The sequence below is a fragment of the Crinia signifera genome, chromosome 6 (genome assembly GCF_055691185.1).
Source record: "Crinia signifera chromosome 6, ASM5569118v1, whole genome shotgun sequence".
Lineage (NCBI taxonomy): Eukaryota > Metazoa > Chordata > Amphibia > Anura > Myobatrachidae > Crinia > Crinia signifera.
Genome location: NC_139222.1, coordinates 291,364,817 through 291,386,263, shown reverse-complemented (window position 1 = coordinate 291,386,263; position 21,447 = coordinate 291,364,817). Strand labels below are relative to the sequence as shown.

Below are 21,447 nucleotides of genomic sequence, written 5' to 3'. Positions count from 1 at the left end.
TCTGCAGAGCACGAGGCAGAGACAGCAGACAGAACATTCTGCGGAGCGCGAGGCAGAGACAGCGGACAGAACATTCTGCGGAGCGCGAGGCAGAGACAGCGGACAGAACATTCTGCGGAGCGCGAGGCAGAGACAGCGGACAGAACATTCTGCGGAGCGCGAGGCAGAGACAGCGGACAGAACATTCTGCAGAGCACGAGGCAGAGACAGCAGACAGAACATTCTGCGGAGCACGAGGCCGCGATCCAGCAATTACTGCAGAGACGAAACAACAAGATTTTTAAACTTTTCTTTATTTCCGACAACGGGTAAAAATCTTGCTGCTGTCAAATCCTAAAGAAATGAAGAAGCAAGGAATACAGCTGCTGCAGCGCCTCTTTGCTGGTTAGTTGCTGAGCCGGGCGCAGCCAGGGGAAATCAACTCTGACCTGCTGGGCGCAAGATGGGCCGGGGTGGGTTCAGCCGAGGAAAAAGGTTGAAAGTGACAAAAGGACGACACATAGAAGGCGCGCTGGAAACACTTTACACTTATATGGTGTCCATGTCGACTAAGACACGAAAAAATGTGGGTGCCGACCTAACCACTGTCTACCATCTATACCGTAACCCAGGACGAAGGGTCCAGGCGTCGGTCATGGGCCAGATTCTCCGGTAATGTCCCTTCTGCGCCAGCGGCCCTCCAATCAGATACAGACCGCGTCCAGGTGGTTACGGTGTGGATGCAGGACCCTCTGTCCTCGTCTGACACATTAATATCATCATACAGAGGATTCCAAATATATTCTTATCATTTTTAATTGTATTTTGAAATGCATTAGTAATCAGACGGGGTGGCACTGCCACGTGGGCAGGTAGCATTATTAATCAGACAGGGTGGCACTGCCACGTGGGCATGTAGAATTAGTAATTAGACAGGGTGGCACTGCCACGTGGGCATGTAGCATTAGTAATCAGACAGGGTGGCACTGCCACGTGGGCATGTAGCATTAGTAATCAGACAGGGTGGCACTGCCACGTGGGCATGTAGCATTAGTAATCAAACAGGGTGGCACTGCCACGTGGGCATGTAGCATTAGTAATTAGACAGGGTGGCACTGCCACGTGGGCATGTAGCATTAGCTCATGGGGGGCCAAGAGAAGCTCCCTGAGGATAGATGCAGTCATTATTATTATATGGGACTATCGGGAAACCACCGGAGAACGTTCTCTACCGCTGCTCATAGGTAAAAAGCGTATAATGGGCGCTGGTGGCGCCTGCCTCTGTCCATGTGCGTGGAAGCATAGCGCTATATTAATAGCGGCAGATGGTGGCCGCAGTCGCCTCCCATCTGCCCACTCAGAAGCCGCAGTCTTGTGATGCGCTAATCTCCTCCTCAGACCCCTTTCCTCGGGGTGGCGCCGTCACGTGTTGTAGACGATGGACGCTCTCTTTGCTGCGGATTCTCCGGCGCTGGAGGCCGCGCACTCGTCGCCCTCAGAGATTTTGAGCTTTTGGAATTTCTCCGACTTGAGAAAGCGTCCGTAGCTGTCATATTTCATCAGGTTATAAATCTGTGGAGACATAAGGAAGCGTCAGCAGTCTGCCGGCACCGTGTCAACACCGTGTCAGTAAGCTCCGAGGCGCGGAGCGTAAGAGACACCCCACAATGTCTGCAGTGCCAGGCAGGGGCATGATGGTCCATCCGGGGGAATGCAGTGGTAGGGGCCCATGTGTAAGGGTGTGGCCAAGGGTGTAGCTACGATAGGTGCAGGGGGTGCAGCTGCTATGGGGCCCAGAGCTGAGAGGGGCCACCTTCCCTGTCACAGTTACATGTGTTATATAAAGGGGTGTAGCTACCATAGGTGCAGGGGGTGCAGCTGCTATGGGGCCCAGAGCTGATAGGGGCCACCTTCCCTGTCACAGTTACATGTGTTATATACAGGGGTGTAGCTACCATAGGTGCAGGGGGTGCAGCTGCTATGTGGCCCAGAGCTGAGAGGGGCCACCTTCCCTGTCACAGTTACATGTGTTATATACAGGGGTGTAGCTACCATAGGTGCAGGGGGTGCAGCTGCTATGGGCCACCTTCCCTGTCACAGTTACATGTGTTATATACAGGGGTGTAGCTACCCTAGGTGCAGGGGATGCAGCTGCTATGGGGCCCAGAGCTGAGAGGGGCCACCTTCCCTGTCACAGTTACATGTGTTATATACAGGGTGTAGCTACCATAGGTGCAGGGGGTGCAGCTGCTATGGGGCCCAGAGCTGAGAGGGGCCACCTTCCCTGTCACAGTTACATGTGTTATATACAGGGATGTAGCTACCATAGGTGCAGGGGGTGCAGCCAGGGCCGTTTCTAGACAATTTAGCTCCCAGGGCAAAGGAATAAAAATGCGCCCCCCCCCCAAAAAAAATAAAAAATTAACACGTCATAGAAGAAATTGCGCGCGCTGTAAAAGGGGGCATGGTTTATTTGTAAAAGGGGTGTGGCTTAATATAAGGGCATGGTCTAGCAGGAAAACAATTACCTTACATCTCATGTTTGCAGCCTGCATGACCAGACATTGGTTACCGCAGGAATTGTCATTGTCCTCCCGCACTTTAGTTGGCGGGCTGAAGGCCACACAGTGACATAAAAATATAAAAGGCCCACACAGTGACCTAGTACGCCTCACGGATCAAGGCCAAACAATGACAGGCTACTTGAATTATTATACACTATTTATCCGTGATGCCAATTACACATGACGCCACACACCGTGATGACAATTACACATTGTCGCACACCGTGATGACAATTACACATTGTCGCACACCGTGATGACAATTACACATTATATCGCACACCGTGATGACAATTACACATTATATCGCACACCGTGATGACAATTACACATTGTTGCACACCGTGATGACAATTACACATGACGCCACACACCGTGATGCCAATTACACATGATGCCACACACCGTGATGACAATTACACATTGTCGCACACCGTGATGTCAATTACACATTGTCGCACACCGTGATGACAATTACACATTATATCGCACACCGTGATGACAATTACACATTATATCGCACACCGTGATGACAATTACACATTATGTCGCACACCGTGATGACAATTACACATTATATCGCACACCGTGATGACAATTACACATTATATCGCACACGTGATGACAATTACACATTGTTGCACACCGTGATGACAATTACACATTATATCGCACACCGTGATGACAATTACACATTATATCGCACACCGTGATGACAATTACACATTGTCGCACACCGTGATGACAATTACACATTATATCGCACACCGTGATGACAATTACACATTATGTCGCACACCGTGATGACAATTACACATTATATCGCACACCGTGATGACAATTACACATTATATCGCACACGTGATGACAATTACACATTGTTGCACACCGTGATGACAATTACACATTATGTCGCACACCGTGATGACAATTACACATTATATCGCACACCGTGATGACAATTACACATTATATCGCACACGTGATGACAATTACACATTGTTGCACACCGTGATGACAATTACACATTATATCGCACACCGTGATGACAATTACACATTATATCGCACACCGTGATGACAATTACACATTGTCGCACACCGTGATGACAATTACACATTATATCGCACACCGTGATGACAATTACACATTATGTCGCACACCGTGATGACAATTACACATTGGCGCACATTGGCGTCTGAGAAAAGACAACATAACTATAAAGGGAAATGTGAACTACTCATATTTATCAAACTTCAATTGTAAAATTAATTCGGAAGGGTCCCTAGTGATAATATTGCCACTTCTTAGAGGCGTTATGTAGGTATTATTTGCAATAAGGCTGCCTTAGCAGCCCCCCTCCCCCCCCCCCCTTCTCTCTCCCCCAATTGTGTGCAGTTCTCTAGGGAACAGATACCTTTTATTAATCTACTCTAAGCATTGTGACTCCATGCTTCTGTGCACTGTATGGGGGAAGAGATCCCTGCAGCTCCGTCTCTCACCTGTCCCCCCTCCCTCCCCCTCCTCATTTCTCCTGCGGGGGACTGTAATGTATAACAGCACAGGCAGGAGTGATTCTAAAATAAACATGTCCTGCTGTATATTCTATGGCACCAGCGCAGGGGAGGGAGAGGGGACAGGGGAGAGACAGAGCTGCAGGGATCTCTCCCCCTGTGCTGTGCAAGGAGGCAGAGTAAACCACATGAAGAAAAGTAGGAGCTGGAGCAGATGATCAGCAGAGAGGGGCCAGGTGCTTCTCTATATTAGTTTGTGTTAATAAAACAGTGTAAAGAAACATGTGTAGCCGGTGACCTCTCCCATGTCTGCCCTCCCTCCTCACTGCTGCCGGGGACTGAAATGTAGTGTACTGCAGCACTTCGAGCTCAGGCAGAAGTTCATGAGCCCACTGTGATTCTTCAGCAAACAGGGACTCTCCTGCCTGAGCTCCTGGGCGGCTGCTGTACACTCCCATCCATAGCAGCAGCGCTGGGGAGGGAGAGGGGACAGGGGGAGAGACGGAACTGCAGAATCTCTCCCACTGATACTAATGAAATCAGGAGCTGGGGAGGGAGGGGGGGACGGAGAGACGGAGCTGGAGGGCGGACGGACGTGGGAGAGACAGAGCTTACCTGCTCCACATGGATGTTTCTTTACAATGTTTTATTGAAAATATATATGGAAGCATCTGTCCCCTCTCCTCTGATCAGCTGCCCCAGCTCCTGCCTGCTTTATAAGCAAGGAGCAGCTGCTGCAGGGCACACGGGGAAAGTGAAAGTAAGCCTGCTGGCTAACTTTCTATTAGCTGCACATGCGCAGTAAGATCCTGGACTATTACACTGCGAACGGGGGGAGAGCAGGGAACTGAGTGGCAGCATTTAAAAAGAGGGGATGAGCCGTGCGGCGCCCCGGGCAGATGCACGGCTCGTCCCCCTGTAAAAACGGCCCTGGGTGCAGCTGCTATGGGCCCAGAGCTGAGAGGGGCCACCTTCCCTGTCACAGTTACATGTGTTATATACAGGGGTGTAGCTACCATAGGTGCAGGGAGTGCAGCTGCTATGGGGCCCAGAGCTGAGAGGGGCCACCTTCCCTGTCACAGTTACATGTGTTATATACAGGGTGTAGCTACCATAGGTGCAGGGGTGCAGCTGTTATGCGGCCCAGAGCTGAGAGGGGCCACCTTCCCTGTCACAGTTACATGTGTTATATACAGGTGTGTAGTTACCATAGGTGCAGGGGGTGCAGCTGTTATGGGGCCAGAGCTGAGAGGGGCCACCTTCCCTGTCACAGTTACATGTGTTATATACAGGATGTAGCTACCATAGGTGCAGGGGGTGCAGCTGCTATGGGGCCCAGAGCTGAGAGGGGCCACCTTCCCTGTCACAGTTACATGTGTTATATACAGGGGTGTAGCTACCATAGGTGCAGAGAGTGCAGCTGCTATGGGGCCCAGAGCTGAGAGGGGCCACCTTCCCTGTCACAGTTACATGTGTTATATACAGGGGTGTAGCTACCATAGGTGCAGGGGGTGCAGCTGCTATGGGGCCCAGAGCTGAGAGGGGCCATCTTCCCTGTCACAGTTACATGTGTTATATACAGGAGTGTAACTACCATAGGTGCAGGGAGTGCAGCTGCTATGGGGCCCAGAGCTGAGAGGGGCCACCTTCCCTGTCACAGTTACATGTGTTATATACAGGGGTGTAGCTAACATAGGTGCAGGGAGTGCAGCTGCTATGGGCCCAGAGCTGAGAGGGGCTACCTTCCCTGTCACAGTTACATGTGTTATATACAGGGTGTAGCTACCATAGGTGCAGGGGGTGCAGCTGCTATGGGGCCCAGAGCTGAGAGGGGCCACCTTCCCTGTCACAGTTACATGTGTTATATACAGGGGTGTAGCTACCATAGGTGCAGGGGGAGCAGCTGCTATGGGGCCCAGAGCTGAGAGGGGCCACCTTCCCTGTCACAGTTACATGTGTTATATACAGGGTGTAGCTACCATAGGTGCAGGGGGTGCAGCTGCTATGGGGCTCAGAGCTGAGAGGGGCCACCTTCCCTGTCACAGTTACATGTGTTATATACAGGGTGTAACTACCATAGGTGCAGGGGGTGCAGCTGCTATGGGGCCCAGAGCTGAGAGGGGCCACCTTCCCTGTCACAGTTACATGTGTTATATATAGGGTGTAGCTAACATAGGTGCAGGGAGTGCAGCTGCTATGGGGCCCAGAGCTGAGAGGGGCCACCTTCCCTGTCACAGTTACATGTATTATATACAGGGGTGTAGCTACCATAGGTGCAGGGGGTGCAGCTGCTATGGGCCCAGAGCTGAGAGGGGCCACCTTCCCTGTCACAGTTACATGTGTTATATATAGGGTGTAGCTAACATAGGTGCAGGGAGTGCAGCTGCTATGGGGCCCAGAGATGAGAGGGGCCACCTTCCCTGTCACAGTTACATGTGTTATATACAGGGGTGTAGCTACCATAGGTGCAGGGGATGCAGCTGCTATGGGGCCCAGAGCTGAGAGGGGCCACCTTCCCTGTCACAGGTACATGTGTTATATACAGGGGTGTAGCTACCATAGGTGCAGGGGGTGCAGCTGCTATAGGGACCAGAGCTGAGAGGGGCCACCTTCCCTGTCACAGTTACATGTGTTATATACAGGGAGTAGCTACCATAGGTGCAGGGGGTGCAGCTGCTATGGGGCCCAGAGCTGAGAGGGGCCACCTTCCCTGTCACAGTTACATGTGTTATATACAGGGGTGTAGCTACCATAGGTGCAGGGGATGCAGCTGCTATGGGGCCCAGAGCTGAGAGGGGCCACCTTCCCTGTCACAGTTACATGTGTTATATACAGGGGTGTAGCTACCATAGGTGCAGGGGGTGCAGCTGCTATGGGGCCCAGAGCTGAGAGGGGCCACCTTCCCTGTCACAGTTACATGTGTTATATACAGGGGTGTAGCTACCATAGGTGCAGGGGTGCAGCTGCTATGGGGCCCAGAGCTGAGAGGGGCCACCTTCCCTGTCACAGTTACATGTGTTATATACAGGGGTGTAGCTACCATAGGTGCAGGGGTGCAGCTGCTATGGGGCCCAGAGCTGAGAGGGGCCACCTTCCCTGTCACAGTTACATGTGTTATATACAGGGTGTAACTACCATAGGTGCAGGGGGTGCAGCTGCTATGGGGCCCAGAGCTGAGAGGGAATTCTCCCATTTATTAAAACTTGCAACAAAATTTACAATATATTACAATAAATAAACAAATAAATAACAAGTATTTTACATCTTAACACACATGAAATATTAATACATAACATAATTTAATGCAAACCGCAATAGATCAATTTTTATTAGTCACCTTCTTAGAAGTGACTTTACCCTTCTCAACCACCATATTTCAAGGGTTTAACTAGGAGAGGAACCTGGGTCTGGCGGTTCACAAGCAGACTTAAGTACCAGGCACTGATCACCCAGTACCTTGTCTTCCATCCCAATACTTGGACCAATTACTGACCCAGATGACACTAAGCTATCACTCTGGGATACAATCATGTTTTTCCCTCCACTACTTAAATCCACACCACTTCCCTCCCTTATACTTTCCACACTGTTTTTAATCAGCTCTGTGCCAACTGGGTCCCAGTCCAGACTATCCTGGATTTCTTCATCAGAAACCATTTCAGTTACCTTTTTCTTTCCAAAATTCCCTTTCTTACTCTTTTTCACCCGTGCCACCCCTACCTTTGAGCTTACTACCACTTTCCTTGCTCCCCCATTTCCAACAATTTCCCCTTCATTTTCCTCATCTGAAGTAAAACCACCAAACCTGTTACTTAAACTGATTTCTGCTTCCTCTCCTTTTCTCTTTTTTTTACGACTTTCCTTTACTACTTGATAGGAATCTTTTTGATTTAGTACTGCAGAATTTTCCACTACCACAACAGATGTTACTTTCTTATTCTCAGTTTTCTGATTTCCCTCCTGACCTGCCACTTCCTTACCCATTACCCACTGAAAGGTTGGCATCTGGTCATCTTTCTTTCCCCCAGTTGGCACATTCTCCTCCATATTGTGTTCTGCCCATGGACATCTACTGTAGGGGTGACCCTCCTCTCCACACAGATTACACATAACATTGTTACATTCCTTGGAAGTATGTCCCACTTTACCACATAAAGCACATTTAGTCACTGTACAGTCACTACTTAGGTGGCGGAAATCGCCACAACGAAAGCATGTTCTTGGTTGTCCCTGATAAAAACATTGTATGCGGTCTCTACCAATATAGGCAGCAGAAGGAATGTGTGCAAAACCCCTGTCTGTATTCCTTAATTTAACCATTGCAGCCCATGCTCCTCCCCACACTCCCATGGTAAAGCCAACCTTGGTCAACTCGGATTCCACATCACAAAACCTTGTTAACCAGTATTTTATATCTTGCACAGGAATGGATTCATTTCTCACCAATATATTCACCTTTACCTTATCCTGTTTTGTAACAAGCACTGCTTTATATGCATCATATGGCTTAGATGACCTGCACGCCTGCCATTTCATCCAAAAGGCTTGAAGCCCCTGATATGAAATAAAACTCAGATCAAAATCTGCAGTTTTCACTGGATGGATGCAGGCGTACAGGTCAGTTGCACGGAACCCCAAACTGAAGATCATTTGCAGAAACTCTTCTTTGGAAGGCGCTTCACCTTTCCCCAACCATTTAAATTGAATTAAATTTCTCCTTTTCCCCACCTGACCTGATCCCACATTTGTTTGGGGAATACTGGCGCTTACACCTGGTTTAGCCTTAACCATGTTTGCATAAGAAATAATACCTGGGACTGGTTGCTTATTGACATTAACAGGGACATTAGCACATGGTACAGATATTGCATTACCTTCCCCAGTCCCCTCTTTCAGTCTTACTTGTTCCTTTTGCAATAATTGAGCTGCAACTTTAGCTCTCTCAGGAACTAGCATCTGTCCATATACAGTCTCAATGATCTGTTGTTCACCAGGTGACAGTTCATTTTTATCCAGAATTGACATTCCTTGTGCTGCTTGCAGGTGTTGATGTTCTTTACCTGTGGAATAAACAGACTGCACTTCTTGGGCATTAACCCCTGGTTTGCCATCTGATGTCAGACACCTATCTGCACCTGATGTTGCCCCAGAGGTCGCTGCCTCAGTGCCTTTTTCCGCCCTTGCCGCCAACAAGATTTCCGTGCCAGTTATATCCATTCTTAGCTGGAAGTCAGAACGCTCCACTTCCAGACCTTTACATTCAGCTGCTGCATCAGCATTAGGAGTTTCACACAGCATGGGCGTCGGCCCAACAAGCTCAGGAGTAATTACTCCTGCACCTGCCACATCAGGCACCTGCCACATCAGTGCACCCTTCTCTGCCTGCAACACATCTGAAACTTGGGGAGACGCCTCCCCAATCTCCGCAACCACCGGTACCTCCGCAACAGAATTTTGTCTGTCCAATTGACAGACCTCCATTTCTTGTGCATTTTTCACTTCAGTCTCACAGGAAACAGCAGGTAATTCACTTTTTGCCTTTTTCTCCTGTAACCGCTTCAATGCCAATTGAGCTTTAACCCTTTCAAGGGCAGATGTTAGTGCCAGGATCTCCTTTTCTATAATTGGCTTCTCCCATTTATAGCGTGAGTTTCTTTTCTTCTTTTTATTTGCTATTTTACGGCTTATAGAAAGACTTTCTCGCTGCAGTTCTTTAATAGTGTAGCTCTCAAACGTCTCCTCCTCATCCTCGGTGTCTTCCGGGGATACATTCTCTCCAGCGTCTAAAGGCCGGGACCCCCCCGCTTCACTAACAGTCAGGCTGGCAACAGCTGCTGCCGCTCCACCCTGAGTTAAATCTTCACTCAGAGGAGCTCCCTCCTGCAGTTTGGGGGAATCCACATTAATAGAACAATTGGCTCCTTCTGCCACTGGCTGGCCACCTATTACTGTGGCTCCATGGAGTACTGTATTAGCACTTTCAGCGCTCCGGACACAGTCCATACTCAGGGAGCTTTCTTCCCCGGGGAGATCCATCCCTCCCGGGGAAGCCAGCAGGGAAACCCCCCGTGCAACACTAGAGCTGCGAGCTCACCTCCTGACAACCTGCTCCCTGCACAAACAGCTCACTTCTGCAGAGTCTCCACCCACAGGCCCAGAGCTGAGAGGGGCCACCTTCCCTGTCACAGTTACATGTGTTATATATAGGGTGTAGCTAACATAGGTGCAGGGAGTGCAGCTGCTATGGGGCCCAGAGCTGAGAGGGGCCACCTTCCCTGTCACAGTTACATGTATTATATACAGGGGTGTAGCTACCATAGGTGCAGGGGGTGCAGCTGCTATGGGCCCAGAGCTGAGAGGGGCCACCTTCCCTGTCACAGTTACATGTGTTATATATAGGGTGTAGCTAACATAGGTGCAGGGAGTGCAGCTGCTATGGGGCCCAGAGATGAGAGGGGCCACCTTCCCTGTCACAGTTACATGTGTTATATACAGGGGTGTAGCTACCATAGGTGCAGGGGATGCAGCTGCTATGGGGCCCAGAGCTGAGAGGGGCCACCTTCCCTGTCACAGGTACATGTGTTATATACAGGGTGTAGCTACCATAGGTGCAGGGGGTGCAGCTGCTATAGGGACCAGAGCTGAGAGGGCCACCTTCCCTGTCACAGTTACATGTGTTATATACAGGGTGTAGCTACCATAGGTGCAGGGGGTGCAGCTGCTATGGGGCCCAGAGCTGAGAGGGGCCACCTTCCCTGTCACAGTTACATGTGTTATATACAGGGGTGTAGCTACCATAGGTGCAGGGGATGCAGCTGCTATGGGGCCCAGAGCTGAGAGGGGCCACCTTCCCTGTCACAGTTACATGTGTTATATACAGGGGTGTAGCTACCATAGGTGCAGGGGGTGCAGCTGCTATGGGGCCCAGAGCTGAGAGGGGCCACCTTCCCTGTCACAGTTACATGTGTTATATACAGGGGTGTAGCTACCATAGGTGCAGGGGTGCAGCTGCTATGGGGCCCAGAGCTGAGAGGGGCCACCTTCCCTGTCACAGTTACATGTGTTATATACAGGGGTGTAGCTACCATAGGTGCAGGGGGTGCAGCTGCTATGGGGCCCAGAGCTGAGAGGGGCCACCTTCCCTGTCACAGTTACATGTGTTATATACAGGGGTGTAGCTACCATAGGTGCAGGGGTGCAGCTGCTATGGGGCCCAGAGCTGAGAGGGGCCACCTTCCCTGTCACAGTTACATGTGTTATATACAGGGGTGTAGCTACCATAGGTGCAGGGGATGCAGCTGCTATGGGGCCCAGAGCTGAGAGGGGCCACCTTCCCTGTCACAGTTACATGTGTTATATACAGGGTGTAGCTACCATAGGTGCAGGGAGTGCAGCTGCTATGGGGCCAGAGCTGAGAGGGGCCACCTTCCCTGTCACAGTTACATGTGTTATATACAGGGTGTAGCTACCATAGGTGCAGGGGGTGCAGCTGCTATGGGGTCCAGAGCTGAGAGAGGCCACCTTCCCTGTCACAGTTACATGTGTTATATACAGGGTGTAGCTACCATAGGTGCAGGGAGTGCAGCTGCTATGGGGCCCAGAGCTGAGAGGGGCCACCTTCCCTGTCACAGTTACATGTGTTATATACAAGGGTGTAGCTACCATAGGTGCAGGGAGTGCAGCTGCTATGGGGCCCAGAGCTGAGAGGGGCCACCTTCCCTGTCACAGTTACATGTGTTATATACAGGGGTGTAGCTACCATAGGTGCAGGGAGTGCAGCTGCTATGGGGCCCAGAGCTGAGAGGGGCCACCTTCCCTGTCACAGTTACATGTGTTATATACAGGGTGTAGCTACCATAGGTGCAGGGGGTGCAGCTGCTATGGGGCCCAGAGCTGAGAGGGGCCACCTTCCCTGTCACAGTTACATGTGTTATATACAGGGGTGTAGCTACCATAGGTGCAGGGAGTGCAGCTGCTATGGGGCCCAGAGCTGAGAGGGGCCACCTTCCCTGTCACAGTTACATGTGTTATATACAGGGGTGTAGCTACCATAGGTGCAGGGAGTGCAGCTGCTATGGGGCCCAGAGCTGAGAGGGGCCACCTTCCCTGTCACAGTTACATGTGTTATATACAGGGTGTAGCTACCATAGGTGCAGGGGGTGCAGCTGCTATGGGGCCCAGAGCTGAGAGGGGCCACCTTCCTGTCACAGTTACATGTGTTATATACAGGGGTGTAGCTACCATAGGTGCAGGGAGTGCAGCTGCTATGGGGCCCAGAGCTGAGAGGGGCCACCTTCCCTGTCACAGTTACATGTGTTATATACAGGGGTGTAACTACCATAGGTGCAGGGGGTGCAGCTGCTATAGGGACCAGAGCTGAGAGGGGCCACCTTCCCTGTCACAGTTACATGTGTTATATACAGGGGTGTAACTACCATAGGTGCAGGGAGTGCAGCTGCTATGGGGCCAGAGCTGAGAGAGGCCACCTTCCCTGTCACAGTTACATGTGTTATATACAGGGGTGTAGCTAACATAGGTGCAGGGAGTGCAGCTGCTATGGGCCCAGAGCTGAGAGGGGCCACCTTCCCTGTCACAGTTACATGTGTTATATACAGGGTGTAGCTACCATAGGTGCAGGGGGTGCAGCTTCTATGGGCCCAGAGCTGAGAGGGGCCACCTTCCCTGTCACAGTTACATGTGTTATATACAGGGTGTAGCTACCATAGGTGCAGGGGGTGCAGCTGCTATGGGCCCAGAGCTGAGAGGGGCCACCTTCCCTGTCACAGTTACATGTGTTATATACAGGGATGTAGCTACCATAGGTGCAGGGGGTGCAGCTGCTATGGGGCCCAGAGCTGAGAGGGGCCACCTTCCCTGTCACAGTTACATGTGTTATATACAGGGGTGTAACTACCATAGGTGCAGGGGGTGCAGCTGCTATGGGGCCCAGAGCTGAGAGGGGCCACCTTCCCTGTCACAGTTACATGTGTTATATACAGGTGTGTAGCTACCATAGGTGCAGGGAGTGCAGCTACTATGGGGCCCAGAGCTGAGAGGGGCCACCTTCCCTGTCACAGTTACATGTGTTATATACAGGGTGTAGCTACGATTGGTGCATGGAGTGCAGCTGCTATGGGGACCAGAGCTGGGAGGGGCCACCTTCCCTGTCACAGTTACATGTGTTATATACAGGGTGTAGCTACCATAGGTGCAGGGAGTGCAGCTGCTATGGGGACCAGAGCTGGGAGGGGCCACCTTCCCTGTCACAGTTACATGTGTTATATACAGGGTGTAGCTACCCTAGGTGCAGGGAGTGCAGCTGCTATGGGGACCAGAGCTGGGAGGGGCCACCTTCCCTGTCACAGTTACATGTGTTATATACAGGGTATAACTACCATAGGTGCAGGGAGTGCAGCTGCTATGGGCCCAGAGCTGAGAGGGGCCACCTTCCCTGTCACAGTTACATGTGTTATATACAGGGTGTAGCTACCATAGGTGCAGGGGGTGCAGCTGCTATGGGGCTCAGAGCTGAGAGGGGCCACCTTCCCCGTCACAGTTACATGTGTTATATACAGGGGTGTAGCTACCATAGGTGCAGGGGGTGCAGCTGCTATGGGGCCCAGAGCTGAGAGGGGCCACCTTCCCTGTCACAGTTACATGTGTTATATACAGGGTGTAGCTAGCATAGGTGCAGGGAGTGCAGCTGCTATGGGGCCCAGAGCTGAGAGGGGCCATCTTCCCTGTCACAGTTACATGTGTTATATACAGGAGTGTAACTACCATAGGTGCAGGGAATGCAGCTGCTATGGGGCCCAGAGCTGAGAGGGGCCACCTTCCCTGTCACAGTTACATGTGTTATATACAGGGGTGTAGCTACCATAGGTGCAGGGGGTGCAACTGCTATGGGGCCCAGAGCTGAGAGGGGCCACCTTCCCTGTCACAGTTACATGTGTTATATACAGGGTGTAGCTACCATAGGTGCAGGGAATGCAGCTGCTATGGGGACCAGAGCTGAGAGGGGCCACCTTCCCTGTCACAGTTACATGTGTTATATACAGGGAGTAGCTACCATAGGTGCAGGGGATGCAGCTGCTATGGGGCCCAGAGCTGAGAGGGGCCACCTTCCTTGTCACAGTTACATGTGTTATATACAGGGGTGTAGCTACCATAGGTGCAGGGGGTGCAGCTGCTATGGGCCCAGAGCTGAGAGGGGCCACCTTCCCTGTCACAGTTACATGTGTTATATACAGGGTGTAGCTACCATAGGTGCAGGGGATGCAGCTGCTATGGGGCCCAGATCTGAGAGGGGCCACCTTCCCTGTCACAGTTACATGTGTTATATACAGGGTGTAGCTACCATAGGTGCAGGGGATGCAGCTGCTCTGGGGCCCAGATCTGAGAGGGGCCCACTTTACCTGTCAAAGTATCATGTGCTGTATACATTTTTCAGCATTAGGTGATAAATAGGGGCCCTTACAAACTTTTGTTGAGGAGCCATGTATCTAGTCATGCCACTGGGTGTGGCCAGGCTCCAGATGGGATGTGGCCTGCCATGATATATATATATATATATATACAGTGGTCGAAGTGGGGCGGTATACATATATATATATATATATATATATATATATATATATATATATATATATATATATATATATATATATAGCCAGGGGGTTCCGCACTCACATCCAAATGTCAGGACTATAAACGGGGTGCACAGCAAAAGGTCATCCAATCCGGATAGCCAATTATATTCCAAAGTGCTTAATAAAAAGCGAGGGCACTCACCATAGCAGCAAAAGTCAGCCAATTTTAATAGTCACACATAATAGTCGACGTTTCGACCCGCATGGGGCCTTTGTCAAGACACAAAGTAGGCCTTCTCTGGTGTACCTTTGGACCTACTTTGTGTCTTGACAAAGGCCCCATGCGGGTCGAAACGTCGACTATTATGTGTGACTATTAAAATTGGCTGACTTTTGCTGCTATGGTGAGTGCCCTCGCTTTTTATTAAGCACTTTGGAATATATATATATATATATATATATATATATATACACTGAGGGCCAGTCCAACCCTGCTGATTAGTGCTTGATGCATAAGTATTCAGCCAACGAGCTGGTGGTGCCAATACATTATCAGCCAATCAGATGGAGGCTGCACCGCTGCTGATGGTGCCAACACTGATGGCACATTTATGTGAATACGGCCCTCGCTGTACTCCGCTTACACTCACACTTCCTGTCTGTCGGAGCAGGATGGCGCAGGTCTACCATAATGCTACAGAAATAAATACATCACGCAAGAAGGGAGACGGCAAAGCTGTAAATGAGGCCCCTGCGGACAAGTCTATGATTTGAGCATCTGCCCCCCCCCCCACCCCCACCCTGAGATTCTTGGGAGGCAGTACAGAATGAGACAAGTAGGAGTAGTATCATGCACAGGACAAAAAAAGGGGTCAAATGTATTTAAAGAACCAACTAGAGAAACTGTATATTTGATGACATATTATTATTATTATTATTATTATTTTATTTATAAGGCGCCACAAGTGTTTCGCAGCGCCGTACAAAGGAACAATACAGGGAGACAAAAACTTGTCATAACATTGAATAAATAACAAAAATACAGTACAAATAAAGAGCACCACAGTTCAATACACATTACAGCTTAAATGTAAGTAGTGACGACCCAATCAACATACAACTAGAGGCTTGAGGCCAATGATGGAGATGAGTATGAAGATGGTCACTGAGTGTTGGAGTAAAGGAGAGCTGTGAGTGAAATGTGAGGAGAAGTGGGCTTTGACAACAGGAGGGAAGAGGGCCCTACTCGGAGGAGCTTACAATCTAGTAGGAAGGGGAGACAGACAGATTACAAGAGGTGCAAGCGAGTGGGTGGTGGTTAGATAGCAGGATGTAAACAGGCAAGGGGTCGGAGAACCAGCTGGTTTATGCAGTGGAAGGGTACGCTTTGATGAATAGGTGAGTTTTCAGTGCCCGTTTGAAGCTTTGCAAGGTCGGGGAGAGTCTAATGGAGCGAGGGAGTGCGTTCCACTGAAGGGGTGCAGCACGGGCAAAGTCCTGTACTCTAGCATGGGAAGCAGTGATCAGGGTGGAGGAGAGACGACAGTCGTCAGCTGACCGTAGAGGGCGGGAGGGTGTATGAATGGAGATGAGGTTAGAGATATATGGAGCAATGGAATTAGAGATGGCCCTGTATGTGAGTGTGAGGTGTTTGAAGAGGATTCTGTAGGGGAATGGAAGCCAGTGCAGATTTTGTTGAAGGGGAGTAGCAGAGTTAGAGCGGCGGGAGAGGAAGATAAGCCTGGCTGCAGCATTGAGGACAGATTGGAGAGGAGCTAGTTGGGATTGAGCGAGGCCAGTGAGAAGAGCATTACAGTAGTCAAGCCGTGAGATGACTAATGAGTGGATGATCAGCTTAGTTGCACTCTGTGAGAGAAAGGGCCTGATGCGAGCAATGTTGCGTAACTGGAACCGGCAAGAATGGGCCAGGGCTTGGATGTGGGGTGCAAAGGAGAGGGAGGAGTCAAGTGTGACACCCAGGCAGCGGAGTTGGGGAACAGGGGAGATGATGGTGTTGTTAACAGTGATAGAGATATTAGTAGGGGGCATAGCTCTGGGTGGGGGAAAGATAATAAGTTCGGTTTTGTCCATATTCAGCTTCAGAAATCGCTCAGACATCCAGGTAGAGATGGCAGCGAGGCAGTTGGAAACTTGAGAGAAAACAGTGGGGGACAGATCAGGAGAGGAGAGGTAGATTTGGGTGTCATCTGCATAGAGGTGATATTGGAAGCCAAAGGAGTTAATGAGTGCACCCAGAGAGGAGGTGTACAGAGAGAACAGAATGGGGCCAAGGACGGAACCCTGAGGGACCCCGACAGGAAGGATAGAAGGTGGTGAGGTAGAGCCAGAGGCAGAGACTGAGAAGGAACGGTTGAAGAGGTAAGAGGAAAACCAGTTGAAGACTGTGCCAGAGAGGCCAATGTTTTGGAGTGTGTGGAGGAGGAGAGGGTGATCCACAGTGTCAAAGGCAGCAGATAGGTCCAAAAGGATAAGCAGGGAGAAGTGACCCTTGGATTTGGCTGACAGCAGGTCATTGGTGACTTTCACTAGGGCAGTCTCAGTGGAGTGAAGTGGGCGAAAGCCAGATTGAAGGGGATCTAGGATGGAGTGGTCAGACAGGTAGCTTGTGAGACGCCTGTAAACCAGCCGTTCTAGTATTTTAGAGGCAAATGGGAGAAGAGAGATAGGGCGGTAGCTTGTGGGAGATAAAGGGTCCAGGTTAGGTTTTTTAAGAATAGGCGAGACCAGAGCGTGTTTGAAGGGTGAGGGAAAGATGCCAGTAGAAAGAGATAGGTTAAAGAGGTGAGCAAGGTGGGAGCAGCCAGTGGGGGAGAGGGAACTGAGGAGACGGGAGGGGAGAGGGTCCAAGGGACAGGTAGAGGGGGGAGAGGATGAGATGAGTGAGCGGACTTCCTCAGCTGTAGTAGGGCAGAAGGATGACAGAGTGGGGTAGTTGGTAGGGGAGGATGATTGGGGTGGGTGGGCTGCAGAGGGGGTATGGAAGGAGATATCATGTCGGATTACCTCAATTTTAGAGAGGAAGAAGGAGGCAAAGTCAGTGGCAGTGAGGGATGAAGGGAGGAGGGGTGGTGCAGGGCGAAGTAGAGTGTTGAAAGTATCAAAGAGACGTCGGGGATTGGAGGAATGGGAAGAGATGAGAGATTTGAAGAAAGATTGTTTGGTATAGGAGAGAGCAGCACTGTAGGAGGAGAGAATAAACTTGAAATGGAGGAAGTCTTCCAGAGAGTGAGATTTCCTCCAGAGGCGTTCAGCAGAGCGTGCACATTTTTGCAAGAATCTAGTTATTTTGTTGTGCCAGGGTTGTGGTTTAGAGTGTCGAAGGGGAACAGTGTGGAGGGGGGCTACAGAGTCGAGAGCAGAGGTGAGAGAAGAATAATAGAAAGAGGCAGCCTGGTTGGGGCAAGTCATGGTTGAGAGAGGAGAGAGGAAAGTCTCCAGGGAAGACAGGACAGTGGGGTCAAGAGATCCGAGGTTACGTCTGGTGACTGTGGGTCTGGGCAATGAGGGGAGAGGGGAGGATGAGAGGGTGAAAGAGAGCAGATTGTGGTCAGAGAGTGGGAAGGAAGAATTAGAGAAATCAGAGAGATTACAATGGTGGGTGAAGACTAGGTCAAGGGAGTGTCCGAGATTATGAGTGGGGGTGGAGGTCCATTGAGAAAGTCCAAAGGAGGTGGTAAGGTCAAGAAGGTTAGAGGAGGCAGCATTATTGATGTCAATAGGAATGTTAAAGTCACCGAGGATGATAGAGGGGAGGTCAAAGGCAAGAAAGTGTGGAAGCCACGCAGCAAAGTTATCAAGGAAATGGGAGCAGGGGCCAGGGGGGAGGTAGATTACAGCCACAAGGAGGTGAATGGGGTAGAAGAGACGGATAGTGTGTACCTCAAAGGTGGAGAATGTGAGGGAGGGCTCAGGTGGGATGGCGCGGAAGGTGCAGTTGGGGGAGAGGAGGATGCCCACTCCTCCACCCTGGCGGCCATCCGGTCTGACCGAGTGTGTGAAGGAGAGGCCTCCATAAGAGAGGGCAGCAGGGGAGGTGGTGTCAGAGGCAGACAGCCAGGTTTCAGTGATGGCAAGAAGGTTAAAAAAGTGGGAGATAAAGAGGTCGTGGATAATTGGGAGCTTGTTGCAGACTGATCTAGCATTCCAGAGAGCACAGGAGAAAGGAAGGGAGGGGACAGGTGAGATAGTAATTAGGTTGTGTGGGTTGTGGGTGCGTGTGAAAGGTGTGGAAGTTGAGAGGGGGCGAGACCTGGCAGCAAGGACTGGTATGGGACTGGATCTAGGAGCCATATTTCTGTGTAAAGTTGGTCAGAGTAGTAATAGAGTGAGATTGGAGTGGCCTAGAATGAGCAGTGAGAAGGTGGAGTACTGGAAGCGTGGAGAGCCTACAGGAAGTATAGTTAATGTATAAGTGAGACAGAGGCAGTGCGTGACAGCATTTAGTTCAGCATGGAGATCAGTGTCCAGGTTGTGCAGACTGTAGGTGATGATGAGGCAGGTAACTCACTGCAGTATGTTGATTGCTGTGGTTGCAGATGGAGGACGAAGTGTTCTTTGTCCTCCTGTTTCCCTCCTGTTCATCTCCTGTATATCTCCTATGTTATATTACTATAGTCTGCATACTTTACACTAGAATACTTCACAGCCAGAAGGCCTAACAGCCTAGCATATAGTGAATAAATAGCAGCACAGGTCCTAGTGATCCCCACCCCCTAACTCCACCCACACCTAATTGATTTATCAAGGTGTGATCAAAGACACACCACTGCCCCCGCTAATACACAGACATTTCTTGTTTACTATATATTCCAAAGGGAATAATAAAAACAAAGGTTTGTGGAATTGTCAATACCTAACAGACATACAACAATTATGCTAAAATAGTGATAACTCTATTAAATGATATGAGGCAAAATTAGCCGTGTAGAGTTAAACAACAATTTAAATATTTTGCATATTTTCATGTGAACAAAAAGAGGGCCACTGATATATTTTAATAAATTCGTATCACAATCAGTGGCAATTGGTGGTGTTATTTTACATAGACATGTAGCATAAAAGTTTTGATAACATTTTTTGAACCTGTAATAGGTTGGCTGATGACAGACTCAGGATATGTGATTTATCTAAAATACTTATTTATATTTAAATTTGAGAGTATAATATAAAGAGTCACATATAGTATCCCCAGTTGGTAGTTAGCCGTGTGTTGTAGAAACCATATCAGTATGGTAACTGGCGCAGGTATCCTTACAAAGATGGGAAAGAGAAAAGTACAGTGAGTTAGAATCTAATCTTTCTGCTGCCCACCTTCTTCATAAAACTGAGCGGAGGGGGGTGAGAGAAGAGTTAGATGCACTGATGGAAAATATAGCAGGTGAGAGGAGGACACTTCTGTAAGTGGTGTTAGGTCAGCCCTGGTACCGGAGCATTGCAGGGCTGAAATTCGCCACCAGAAAGTCTCTCTTAGCACGGAAAAGGAAAATTAGGATGAAGGGGGGGGGGGGGGGGGGGGGGGGGGGGAGGGGAGAGTTTGGAAAAAAGAGGCTGAGGTACATTTTCTGACACAAGCTAATGGATCTTAATAGCTGGCAGCAGACAAAAAAAGGGGGTGTCTGGCTTGATGTATGGCAGCAGATTTATAAAGATGTACACTCAGAATGAGGATATGGAATTCAATCTATTGCAGCCCATTAACATGATAATTAGTTGCAATGTCTTCACAGATGTATGAACAGAAAGACAGACAAAAAATATATATGCACAAAGGCATGCGCACATAATTCATATGCCAATGATGTTCGGCAGTTTGTTAACATTTACTGTGTGGCTGTAATAAAGTTAGTAACAGAGTGCTGGTAGACAAGCAATTATAGGCATTTTATATATATATATATATATATATATATATATATATATATATATATATATATATATATATATATATAAATATATAAATAAGTATTTTAGATAAATCACATATCCTGGGTCTGTCATCAGCCAACCTATTACAGGTTCAAAAAAAAATTTTTTTTTAAATCAAAACTTGCATAATTTATGCTACATGTCTATGTAAAATAACACCACCAATTGCCACTGATTGTGATACGAATTTATTCAAATATATCTCAGTGACCCTCTTTTTGTTCACATGAAAATAGGCAGTACAGAATATCAGAGCGGCCAGGCAGCATTCTCTTCCACCAATCAGAGTGCAGCATTCTCTTCCTGCTTCCCAGCCTGCAGCCAGACAGTGAATGGCTGTCAGCATGCTGATTGGTGGAGGACTGGAGCTAGCCACCAATCAGAGTGCAGCATTCTCATCCTGCTTCCCAGCCTGCAGCCAGACAGTGAATGTCTGTCAGCATTCTGATTGGTGGAGGACTGGAGCTAGCCACCAATCAGAGTGCAGCATTCTCTTCCTGCTTCCCAGCCTGCAGCCAGACAGTGAATGGCTGTCAGCATTCTGATTGGTGGAGGACTGGAGCTAGCCACCAATCAGAGTGCAGCATTCTCTTCCTGCATCCCAGCCTGCAGCCAGACAGTGAATGGCTGTCAGCATGCTGATTGGTGGAGGACTGGAGCTAGCCACCAATCAGAGTGCAGCATTCTCTTCCTGCTTCCCAGCCTGCAGCCAGACAGTGAATGGCTGTCAGCATGCTGATTGGTGGAGGACTGGAGCTAGCCACCAATCAGAGTGCAGCATTCTCTTCCTGCTTCCCAGCCTGCAGCCAGACAGTGAATGGCTGTCAGCATGCTGATTGGTGGAGGACTGGAGCT

General features: G+C 49.6%; 1 protein-coding gene across 1 annotated transcript in view; it reads right to left on the bottom strand.

Annotated features, from left to right (window-relative positions):
- Positions 1-277: 277 nt before the first annotated feature.
- Positions 278-21,447, bottom strand: part of RGS10 (regulator of G protein signaling 10) — a 36,789-nt gene continuing 15,619 nt past the window's right edge. The window contains exon 5 of the mRNA XM_083149922.1: positions 278-1,551. Coding sequence (XP_083006048.1) covers positions 1,402-1,551 — 150 coding nt within the window. The 3' untranslated portion in view covers positions 278-1,401. The remainder of the gene's footprint in view (positions 1,552-21,447) is intronic.